Below are 12,674 nucleotides of genomic sequence, written 5' to 3'. Positions count from 1 at the left end.
TAGAAGACAAGACAAACGGATTTAGTAACTGAATACTTTCACACATGTTTAAGAGCTTTTTTTCTGGAAATACATTGGTTATAGTAAGCTTCAGTGAGAGTGTCACGCCTCTCAGTACATAATAAAACTTAAATTTCATTGCTCTAGAGCCTCACAAATGGTTGCTTGGAATCTCTAAATCTTATGTTCACAAGCTACTGTTCTCATGGTGAAAATGAATGTCACATGTCTGTCTTACCAGAATACTGCATTCCATACTGCTGCTGGGGCTGAGCTGCAGGCTGCGGCTGACCTTGAGCTGTTGGATATCCAGGCTGTTGAGGATACTGCTGATAAATTTGGCCTGTAGACAAAGCAAATGGTTTTATTTTTCTCTGAAACTTATCGACTTTTCATGGAATCTATAGCTACATTTATGTAGACAACAGGGACAAAAATAAAAATAAGGAGGCAAGCCTTAAGAGTTTATGTTTTGTGTTAAAGACAAAACAAAAAAAAAATATTTTAAACCGCTTGCTGACTGACTCACACTGATCTATGTCAGCAGAATTGCATGGCTGGGAGAAACACCGTACAGGTACGTCTTCCCTTTTAAGAGCTGCCAGAGGGCACGCGCCTGCTGCGTGTGGCCGGCTGGCGCGATCGCGTGCACGAGAGCCAGCACGGGAATTTGCATATGTGTAAACGATCTGTCTCCTCCCCCAGTCAGTCCTATCCAAAAACATCTAGGGAACACAAATTAAAGTGGATGTAAACCCGAACTGAATTTTTTGCTGTCACAATGTAGAGCAGGGATCGTCTACACCTGGTCCGCGGCCCAAAGCCGGGCCCGCAATACACAGGACACATTGGCGGGCCTTACCGCAGCTATATCCGGGGAGATCCATTGCAAATTCAGCTGCCCGAGCAGAGAGATGACGCGGCCGACGCCATTTCTCTGCGCTACACAGAGGCGCGCCGCTGTCCTGCCCTACGCTACACAGACCTGGCGCTATCCGCCCACCCATCTATTGCTTTCCCGCAAACGGCTCCCCCTCACATTCCAGCGCTGAGACTAAGTACAGTGGGCGCTGCTGAGGGAACTTTATATTGTTTTATACTGACAGATTTATTATTATTTTTTATACTGGGAAATTTATGATTTTTTTTATACTCGGACATTCAATCATTTAATAATTTTTTTATACTGGGACATTAAATGTCCCAGTATAAAATAACGATTAAATCATTTTATACTGGGACATCTAATAATTTTCTTTATAATGGGACATTTTAATAATATTTTTACACTGGGACATTTAAGGCTGGTTCACAATGCAGCGATGTCAGAGTTCGAATGTGATTTGCACCGCACTGCAGTGCACATCACATGCGATCTCTGTGCGATGCGATTTCAGCCATGGAAATTGTATGGCTGAATTCACATCAAACTCGCACAGGATTCTTTTTTTTTGTCTGTAGCAGAAACAGATCGCATGGGTGTTCACACCCATGCGATCCGATTCCTGTCCAAATTTGCAGATCGCACTATGATATGCGAACTGATTTGGGGGTGTTAACTTTTAACTGTAAAAAGTGAAGATAGCGCTAATATCAACTAGTGCTGATTTAGTACAATATAGTGAGTGATAATCATATTCAATTCAGTGAATAATGTAAACATAAATTAGAAAACAACAACACTTATGAATGAATAATGATGAAAAAGCAGTGAGTTCATAATGGGTTAACCGACTAATCCCATATGCAGCACTCAGGCCACTCAGCTGATGTCTCCTTCAGACTGCTTTTCATTAGACAAACGACCCTATGCAGTAATTCAGTCAGAAACACTCCGATCGGAATATGAAAAAGAAAAAAGAGAGAGGACAAGCCTCATAGCACAATACTGTGATGACTAGAGGGATGTACAAGATAATACATCGACGGTGTACCAACTCACACATCCGCCGATACACACAGGCTCAGAGTTAGGAAAAAAGCTTCCGCTCAGTGCGATGGTTTCCTCACAAGGATGTATTCCCGTCACATAGGCTCCTCCCCCACGCGTTACGCCACTCGTCACGTGGCTTAGTCATGGGTCTCCATGGTCTTAACTTTTAACTGACACTCCCAGCAGTTCGCATAGGGCAATGTGAACTGCCGCCGGCAAACCTGTGATGCGGGAACCCGCAGTGGATTTGCAGGGTTCCTGCACCGCAGCAGTGTGAACCGCCCCTTAATATTTTTGTACTGGGACTTTCATAATATTTTATTCTGGGGCTTTGATAATACTTTTATACTGGGACTTTTAATAAGGGACGGTTCACACTGCTGCAATGCGAGAACCCTGCGAATCCGTGGCAGGTGATGTGGCAAGTGACATTCCGCATCTGGTGACAGGCAACGTGGCAAGTGACACGCTCAGGGCTTCCATGGATTCTGCTATATGGTAAGTTGAACTATTTCATTTATTACTACAATGTAATAATAGAAATAATGCGCTGACAAATTGCCCGCGAAAAATCGTTTACCCCCCGCGTGCCAACCCCAATCCGGGCCTTGGCACAATTTTCGGTCCCCGGGGTCAAAAAGGTTGGGGACCACTGATGTAGAGTAAAAGATTTCCTTTCATGTGTGCCCAGTCTTGCCACAAAGTTAATCCAGCTCTGAGCAATCCTCTTATTTTTTTAGTGAGATAAACGGACAAAAAGGAGAAAACTTTTGTCTGTTCTTTCCCACAGAATCTGCAGTATTTCAGGTCTCGTAACAGACAGAGGGGAGACATTTGACAGGTATGGATAAATGCAGAAGGCATGTAAATCCTTATAGATCAGCACTATGGCAGTAGTTTAGAAAGGACGAGAGTGGGTTTACATCCACGTTAAACCCTTTGATGATCGCCCCCTAGTGTTAACACCCTCCCTACCAGTGACATTTACAAAGTAATCAATGCAAATTTATAGCAGTGATCGCTGTATAAAAAAGGTCAATGGTCCCAAAAATTTGTCAAAAGTGTCCGATCTGTCCATCACAATACTGCAATAAAAAATAAATAAAAGAAAGCCATAAACCTTTCACATAGTTTGATTGTTTGCACAAAAGTTATAGTGTCTACAATGTATGCCTATTGCGTTTTTAACCAAAAATATGTAAAAGAATATATATTGGCCTAAACTGATGAAGAAATTCGTTTAAAATTTTTTGGGGGGGATATTATGGCAAAAAGACTTGCTCTTTTCGTTTATAGCGCAAAAAATAAACATTTCGTTTAGGTACAGCACTGCATGACCGTGCAATTGTCAGTTAAAGAGACACATTGACAAATTGTAAAGGTGCTCTGGTCAGGAGGGGGGTAAAATCTTCTGGGCTGAAGTGGTTAATGCATGCAACACAGCTCTAAAGTAGGCTGTCCTAACATGTTATTTCACTTTTTCCAATACAACAATTATATGCAATATTATAAATAAAAACACACACAGCTGTCTGAAGGAGAGAACATTACTTGGGAGTTAGACTTACGAGAGGCAACCACAAAATAAAAAATAAAACACACACACACACACACACACACACACACACACAACATATTTTCCTGAGCAGGGAAATAGAGACTAATAAGAGAAAGGAATAATAGGAATAAGATTCATTGTGTACCTGCGTACAAGGCAGAATTAAAGAAAGGGTCATGTTATTTTTTTTTCCAGGTTGGGGGGGTGAAGGTCAGTAGACTACCTCTTTGCCTCCAGAGAGGGGTGAACCCGAGTCAGTCGCCCAATACTGAGCGATAAGATTCTGCACATATGTACACAAAGTAAGACATTCTAAAGATCTGACAGATTCCATTCTCTGTGGTGTTTACACAGAAGGGATAAGAAAGCTTGGGATTAGCTATATTAGCAAGAAACTCTAATCTTTCATATCCCCACCAGGTTTCTCCAGCTCAATTTGGTGTAATTTGGGCCATGGACAAGTTGGCTATAGCTGGCTTCAGTGTAGAGTGTGCCAGAACAGGGGAAGGCTTTAAAAGAGCTCCACCACCCATTAACTGAAACTCTAAAGAGGGGGTACCCTCAACAGAAACAGTAGATTGCCAATTCAGTGCAAGAATGGTAGGGTCCAACGTAGGGACAGACCATTTCTTGTGAAATTCTATGCACATCAGATACAAGGCTTCAAAAAGGGTGAAATAACCTCTCAGAGTTTGGTCAATTCATTGTGTAAGGTTTAACTTGCCTGATCTGGGGTAGGAAAAGGCTCTTTTCTGTGGTTTTAAAACATGGAGGGAAGCTGTGCAGCAGTAGGTGCGTCTCTCAAGAGTATGCACTGTCTCAATGCGTTCACTATAGACTGCATGTGTCAAGTCATCCTAAAATTGAGGCAGTCAAAACTTTTGAAACCCTCCTGTTAAAATATCAGCACTCCTTGTTTTCTGCCACTGCACTACACAATTTTGGATGTGGTCCACGAACACTGCCAGGGAAGAGGCAGAATAGCATTTACAGCCGACAGCCCCTGCCAGTTCCAAAAGCCATGATAACGTCTGACACAGAGAAGACATAGTGGCAGAGAATTCTGCCTTTGAAAGCCACGTGGTGAACTTCAGTGAGAGCCCGAGTCAGGATACTGAATTGGAATTGAACTTTTCTCCAGAAAATAGAAACTGCCAACAACCCAAGAGGAACTTGGGAGTTTTCTCTGGGTCTGCAGTGGTCTCACTGTCGACTGTCACATAAACGTCGGCTCCCAAGAGTCTGTAATCCACCATTAGTGAGTCTTCTACTGTGGGGTACTCACGGAATGGACGTGGATCGAGTATGTCTCAAAGTAGGTATCCCAATAACCCAGTTGCGGGTAAATCGGCCTACATTTGTTGACAGAAGATGGTGGCCAGAGGTACACTGTTGAAAGTCTTGCAAGTACTGCATCACTAACCTGAGAGGTATTTCCAGTAAAAAGTTGGCAAAAGACTGTCAAATTTAAATAGGTAAACACTATAACAATGTTAGATTAACTTATTAGATCAATAGTGAGAGACAATAGAAGCTGGGGGGGGGGGGGGGGGGGGAGACACAAGTATAGATCCCAGCACAACATGTGCCTTGTAAGATAAGGATGTAGTGAACACACCATATTGGTCAAAACTTTTATGTATACTTTTAGTATATGTTCAAGGAAACCCTTGTCCTAGCTTGTTGATGTAAAGAGATATGAAGGGTATAGGCATCATAAGAATGGACCAAGACCCTAAATCTGTATGGCACCCTGTAGCCAATTACACTCATTTCTCCACATGCCAAGGAGAGAACCAACACAAGATCCAGTGCCCAAAGCAAATATTACAGGCTGGACCTGCTACTGCAAGTCAAGGATAACTGATCCTGAAATTGCTAGCGAGTAGTCAGCGCTATATAGAAGCGTCAGTCAAATTAAGGGTTTAATAAATCTTGTAACAAATAGTGAGAAATTCTGCCCCAAAAGGAGGTGGTCAACTAAGGACACTGGCAAAATACTGGAGCCTTTCATACTGGGTAGGGTTATAGAGAAACAGCTCTTACCAGTGTCCAATCAACTGAAGGTAGGAGCATGGTCTATGAATAGATAGCCGTGTCCTGTATTTCAAGATATGGACTTCAAAAGTCCATCAAAATTCCTATTTTTATGTAATCATCATTGGCCATGACTACCATTTTAAATTTGAACTCAGACAGATTCTTTTGCCTTTATGCTACAGCATATAAAATCCATGGTTTATAAATCTATTCATTCCTGTGTCACATACTGTGTGATAAAAACAAGCAGTTTTTTTCTAGTCACAAAGGCATGCAGATCAACATGAGTGACATGCAGAAACAAAAGCATGCCAAGTACAATACATGACCCGACCTTCAATCTGACCTGGCTGCTGAGATCCTGGGTAAGGCTGTTGAGGTTGAACTCCTGGTGGATGCGCTGAGGAGGAGGAGGCAATACTATCCGGAGTGCTGGACCGTTCTTCTACTGGAGCACTGGGAGGTCCTATAAGCAATATAAAAACAAATCTCAACAATTAAAATTATTGCCAACGACATACACAATAAACCAGATTACCTTGTGTATAACACGGCGTTTACCAGTGTTTGCCAAATTCTAATGTACAGCTAGTGCTCTCATACAAACAAGAGCATTCAGGGATCAGCTACCTATAAGACCGCCTATTTCAGCTCTAAGAAACAAAAAGGAAACTAATTATCTTTCTAACTATAAAGTTATTGTTATCTGATAACAAGCGATTGGTACTGCAAGACCGTTTCCTTTAAACGTGTTATGATACAGTCTCCTCCTAATTTCCTCAAGAACATTTTGAAGGATGCTTTAGCATAAAGGTTACACTTTTCTTTTTTAACCTAAATGTTGACGTCTCAGTGGTATGAGTAGATTATTAAACTTGTTTTTTTGGCTTAAAAGTCTTAATATAGTATTCTTTCCATGACAAATGGACGTGTCTCACATTTACAGCATACAGTACTTGCTGTCAATAGTTTGAACTAGCCTTAAACTGTTCTTGTGAAAACATACCAGTAACCTGGTCCTCAGTCAGTCCGAAAGCTGACATGACATTTTTGTTGATCTCATCTGGATTCTTCAGAGGATCAAACGCAGACATGCTAGCAGCCATGACTTGTGTGGACGGCTTAACTGAGGAGTCAGGAGCAGCAGGCTTCTCTTCTCGACCATCCACAGTTTCTGCATTAGCAAAAAAGAACCCCTCTAGTTTACTCTCATGCTACAGCACATAAAATGCATGGTCCAAAATCCATATATAAACCAAAGACATACAAAGTGAAAATGATGGACGTACCTGCATTTGGTAGACTGGTTGGAATTCCAGGTTCTGCAGGGGGCTCTAAACAATCTAGTAGACGGTTAACTTTGTTACGCAGTTCTATCAATTCTCGGCGTAAATGCTTTACTTGACTGGACTCGAGTGGTCGTGGCTGTCCATTAACTGTTGATAAACAGAATTGCATTATAAAAAGCATTAGAGCTAAAATATATACAAAATATCTATTTTCTTTTAACGATTACTTGATAAAAAAAGTAAAAAACACTTACAGTAACAGGTAACACACACGTCAAATAAAGTTCACATTAGCCCATCAATTATTCTAAACATTTAATGGCCAAGTTCACCTTTTGTAACATTACATGTTCCAACCATATTTAGGAGCGGAACATGTTCCAACTCCTGCCACCAGTTCCACCACCCCCCCCCCCCATTGGCATGACAGCAGACAGGGGATCCTCTCCCTGCACCCTGATAAAGGGAGCAATGCATTCCAGGCTCCAGCAGGGAAAAAGAATGCACATTTCTTTTCCCTGCAAAAATATGTGCATTTATTAATGTTTTAATTGAAAGGCGACCTTATCCTTTAAAACAATGCTCTGGCCCAGTGCTTCTTCCCTCTTTTTAAAAATCATTGGGATGTTTTTGTGAAGTTAGTCCTTGTAGATTAACAGAATTTAGATTTATAAAAATGATTTTTACTTTTTTTTTTTTTTCTTACAAAAGTCCTGCCCAAGACATGGCATCACGTGGTGTACATTACCAGAATTAGCAAGAAAACCCCTCCCATCTTTCTTCATTTCATATTCTTGCCAAGAACCTGACTTCCATGACTTCTGGGCCAAACCATTCCCATGTGCCCTATTCTTGTGCAATAAAGGACCTTTAAAAGATCTTAAGATCACTCTTATTGGACAAGGGTGCATAGATTGAACAATTTGTCAAATCCTTAGGAATAAAATTAAACTAAATATCTGAGGCATGCAAGGAGTACTGTCTTTTGAATAATAAAATGATAGCAGGCATCCTTTGAAACCTGGTTGCAAGCAAGACTTTAGTTTAAAAAGGGCTTACAAGTTTAACATTAAGGCAGGCATGCTCAACCTGTGTCCCATGACCTCCAACCTATGGCAACCCGCACAGCCTCCTTTGGGTGCATGCTGCTCTACTGAATGATTGGTGGCCCTTAATCCCAGCAGCTGTCATACACAAGCCACCATCGCTGCCAACTCCCTGCTTCTTCATTGCGGCCCACAACCAGATACCAAATCACTTAAGTGGCTTTTCAAAGGTTGAGTACCCCTGCATTAAAATGTAAGTCAGTACAAAAATACATGCACATTTCCTCATGTTTTATTCCTTTTGCTGCAAGTACAGAAATCGACCTGCTTATCTATAGAAATCCAGTGTGCTCCTAACTAGGGTTGTCCCGATACCACTTTTTTAGGTCCGAGTACAAGTACCGATACTTTTTTTCATGTACTCGCCGATACCGAATACCGATACTTTTTTTAAATGCCATGTGGCAGTTTGACTGATGGGCACTGATAGGTGGCACTGACTGATGGGGACAGATAGATGGCAGGATCTGGGTCTAGCACATAAGTGGCCACAGACTTGTGTTGTGGAAAGGAAACAAGGGGCTACATCAGGGCTCATAATTTCAAGTCCTGAGCTACTAGCTCAGAGACTATGGTAATAACTCCCAGCATTGATGTCAGTGGATGCATTAAAAAACCCCAGCACTGGTGCCAGACGCAAGAATAACCCTCAACACAGGTATCAGAGGACACATAAATAACCCCTGGCATTTATGTCAGCGGACATCATATTTTCCTGCAACACTGGTATCAGACGACACATTAATAACTCAGAGCATTGAAGTCAGTGGACGCATTAATAAGGGCTAGCACAGGTGTCAGTATTAATATCCTAGTATCGGCCTAGTATCTGTATCGGGACAACCCTACTCCTAACATACTGTTTGGGGGGACAACAGTGCCTTTGCTGCACTGTAATGCCAATATGGCCCTCTGTTCCACTGTACATGAATAAACGGATTTCCAGGCGCACAGTGCAGGAAAACTGCTCACAGGGGATAAAGCTTTGGTAGGACCTGATCTAGGAAATTCTGAAAGAATTTTACAATCTTGGCAATGTGCCTGGGAGTAATACAATCATTTTTCTAGAGGAAAAGGGTAAAAAAACAAAACAATAGACAAGAGGCAAAAAGAGATTGGGACATACATTATAAGGGGAATAAAAGTAGGAGTAGCAAATCTGATTTGTCAGAGTTAATCCAACAAGAAAAAAAAGAAAAAAATAGTAAGGATAAAGAATGCCATCATCTCAATGATCCTCAAAATACGAAGCAGCATCAGTTAATGTAACAAATACATAGGGGCAGATGCACGTACATCGGCGCATATATAGACCGGCGTAGCGCATCTCATTTACGTTACGCCGGCTCAACTTAGAGAGGCAAGTACCGTATCCACATAGTATTTGCGCCCAACTTTGCGCCGGCAATTGAAAGTGGGAAGGAAGTGGGCGTGTTCCATTGAAATGAGCCGTGACCCCATGCAAATGAAGGGCCGAACGGACGGCGCATGCGCAATGACGCTGACTATGTTCAGCGCATTCTCAGAACTAGGCCCGGCGTAATCAGTGAGATAGGAACTAGGCCCGGCGTAATTAGTGAGATACGCCCAGGGCATAAATACGCTCAAACATGCACCCGTCCATTGCAAAAGAACATCCATTTGTTTCCCCCCCTGAAGCAAGGTGCTTTTGTTCCGTTGTTTGTAGGTTTGTGTCGGTGTGTTTTTTGGAGCGTGTTTTTTGGAGTCATGTCAGCAAGGAAGAGGAAGCTAAACTACTCCCTGCGGGAGAAGGCCATCATTGTCAGGGCCATGACCCTGTATGATCGGTTTCTCCATGGGCCTGAGAGTCTGAACACCACCCAGGCCAGGAGGAGGCAGATCCTGCAAGACATCGCAGACAGTGTAAATGCATTGGGGGGTGAGACCAAGACCCCCAATGAGATCTTGAAAAAGATCAATGATCTCAGGTGCGTCGTCGGAGGTAAGCTGGCTAAGATTACCGCTCATGCCAGGGGCACTGGAGGGGGACCAGCAACTGCTATGAGGCTCACTGCTGAGGAGCATGTGGTTGCCCAGTGCCTCCACAGGCATCAAGTGGAGGGAGTGAATGGATTTGACTCCATTGAGGATGCCTTGAGGACAGGTAAGTGTTTTTTTTTTTTCTATCTGGTGTGTAGCATGTGTGGGGGGGAAGGGAATGTGTGACAAGTGTGTGGATCCTCCAACCTGTTAATGTTTTGTGTCATCCACAGATGTGCAGGAAGGTGCTGGGCCATCTGGCCAGTCCGCACCATCCCCCGGACATGAGTCTGATGCAGACCCCCAGGCAAGCCAGGAGTGCTCTGAGGAGGGCAGTAGCCACAGCTCTCCTCAGGAGGTCGAGGAGGAGGAGGTCACCAGTGCCAATGAAGTGAGGCTCCATTTGGAGGAGTCTAGCCCTGGTGCTGGCACCAGTCAGGCCTCCATCAGGGGTAGCCCCTCCCACTCCTCCCCCAACAGGGCTTCACCCCCAAGGGTCTCCCCTTCTTCTAGGCCCCAAGCCTCATCTGGAGGCAGGAAGGCGACCCGGAAGACAAGGGGGGTGGCAGAGGTTCTGCCTGAAAATCTCCGGAGGGACCAGGCCCGCCAGACCCGCCATCTGGGTCAGGTTACCCAGACTTTGGAGCGCATGGAAGCCAGCATGGCCTCCATAAAGGAGTCTGTGCAGGACATGGACTGCAACTCTTTGGCTGTGATAACATGCTTGAACGACCTGCAGACCACCACAGCAGGCGTGGGTCAGGAGGTGCGCGCCCTGACCGAGGCTGTCCAGGCCAACACGGCAGCCCTCAATGTGGGCCTCACCCGCATCGCCCTGGCAGGCCGCCAGGTGGCCAGAGACCAGGGGATGCTGCTCCTCCTTCTCCTGATTCCCCCCCCCCCCCCATGAGTCTCCCCTGAGGAGCCGTGGCTGCCGCAGGCGTGGGGCACGCCAGCACCGGTAGGTTTTTTTTTTTTTTTTACTCAAGTGATGAGTGTTTTATGTTTCTTTTTTATTTTACTTTTTTTTTATCATTTGTTTTATTTTTTGTAGCCCAGGCAGGCTACAGTGTGAATGATGTTTGAAAGTGGGGGTGACATTCCTGCGAGAATAGGGGTGTCACCCACGGTTGTGGTGGAGAAGGGTGCCCCAGGACCAGGGAGAAGTGATCCCCAGGTCCGCGTGAATGGTGTATGAATGTACAGTGACATAATTGGAGCCTTGGCGTGGCGTTGCTGTTCCCTAGTCCTGCATGGTGGACTTGGGCTAATCCATTTTGATGAGGATGTGGTGTGTGTGAGCTAGGGACCACAGTGGTGTGCATGGGTGCATTCTCCTTGTGCCATGATTAATGTGTGTGTTTAACGTGCAAAGATGCCAACTGCGAGGCATCTCTTGACTGCTGCTCCCTCAGAAGACTGGGTATCCTCGGTCAGGGGGGGGGAATGTCTGGTTGGGGGGTCATCTTTCAGGGTTGTGGTTAATTCAAGGATGGCAGTAGGGGTGAATCTGAAGATGCGATACACCTCCGAATCACCCATGCCAAAGAGGTTTATGCGCGGTCGGTATATCCTCTCCCGTGCCCTCCTCCTTCTACGCGCATCTAAAGCCAGTAGTATAGCTATGACCATGGATGCCCCTGGCATGTTGGCATACAGATTGTTGTCCTGCAAGTGTGGGTGCTCAGCTCGTCCCTAACGGAGCGGCTGAAGCTGACCTGCACACGTCTGGTGCAAAGTTAAAGCTGCTTTTATGAGGGGTAACTTTAGACCGGACGTACGTACTTTCGTGGATCGCCGTATCTCCCTCATTTGCATAGCAAAACAATGGTGCGTCCAGCGTATTTTTGCGCCCACGATGCGCCGGTGTAGAAAAATTACGTCGGTCTGAAAAACCTAGTTTTCAGTCGTATCTCGTTTTGTGGATACGGCGCATAGATACGCCGGCGCATATTTACACTTACGCAGCGCATCTCGAGATACGCCGGCGTAAGTGCTTTGTGGATATGCCCCATAATGTGGTTCTAACAAGAAAGCACATGACAATGTGAACAGATTGTTCAGTGTCACACTGATAATCATGTGTTAACAAAAACAAATAAGTCAGAATATATGAGCAAGTATGGCTTTTTTCTTGCAGAGGCATCTGGATAAAATAATTAAATATCTGGGTGCCAAGACTCAGTAACTGATATGGAGCAGAAAGTACCGAGACAATCTGGATAAAAAAAAAAAAGAAAAGAAAAGCACAACATAAATAAGAAAACATGTTGGTCAGACAGCACTCTGAATTTCTGATCATTAAAAATACTTATAATAGATACAGAAAGGTTAAGCTCAGCAGAAATTAGAATGCACCATGTTCTGTACAACCAGACGTCCCCACCCCACACACACCCAAGGGCTTGTTTACACTCCTGTGCTGCCCACACACATTTTTAGGCTGCATAGCCATATGGTAAGGGGAGGGGGTTTGATTGTCCCTGATGTTAAACCCCTTCCCTGCCAGTGTCATTTATACAGCGTCCATGTATTTTTTTGCACTGATTCACTGTATTGGTGTCACTGGGTGTCCAATCTGTCCGCCACAATGTCGCAGTCCCGCTAAAAAGTGCCGATCACCGCCATTGCTAGTAATGAAACCAAAATGTCCCTAAATCTATCCCATAGTTTGTAGACGCGATAACTTTTGCGCAAACCAATCACTATACGCCAATTCTGATTTTTTTTACCAAAAATGTAGCAGC

At 44.1% G+C, this 12,674-nt stretch overlaps 1 protein-coding gene across 1 annotated transcript in view; it reads right to left on the bottom strand.

The window, feature by feature from the left end:
• Positions 1 to 12,674, bottom strand: part of TFG (trafficking from ER to golgi regulator) — a 46,072-nt gene that overhangs the window by 760 nt on the left and 32,638 nt on the right. The window contains 5 exon segments of the mRNA XM_040336599.1: positions 239 to 343; positions 5,866 to 5,997; positions 6,538 to 6,705; positions 6,821 to 6,967; positions 9,909 to 9,910. Of these exon segments, the coding sequence (XP_040192533.1) occupies positions 239 to 343; positions 5,866 to 5,997; positions 6,538 to 6,705; positions 6,821 to 6,967; positions 9,909 to 9,910 (554 nt within the window).

The sequence above is a fragment of the Rana temporaria genome, chromosome 2 (assembly GCF_905171775.1).
Source record: "Rana temporaria chromosome 2, aRanTem1.1, whole genome shotgun sequence".
In the NCBI taxonomy this organism is placed as follows: domain Eukaryota; kingdom Metazoa; phylum Chordata; class Amphibia; order Anura; family Ranidae; genus Rana; species Rana temporaria.
This window is presented reverse-complemented; position numbering and strand designations above follow the sequence as displayed.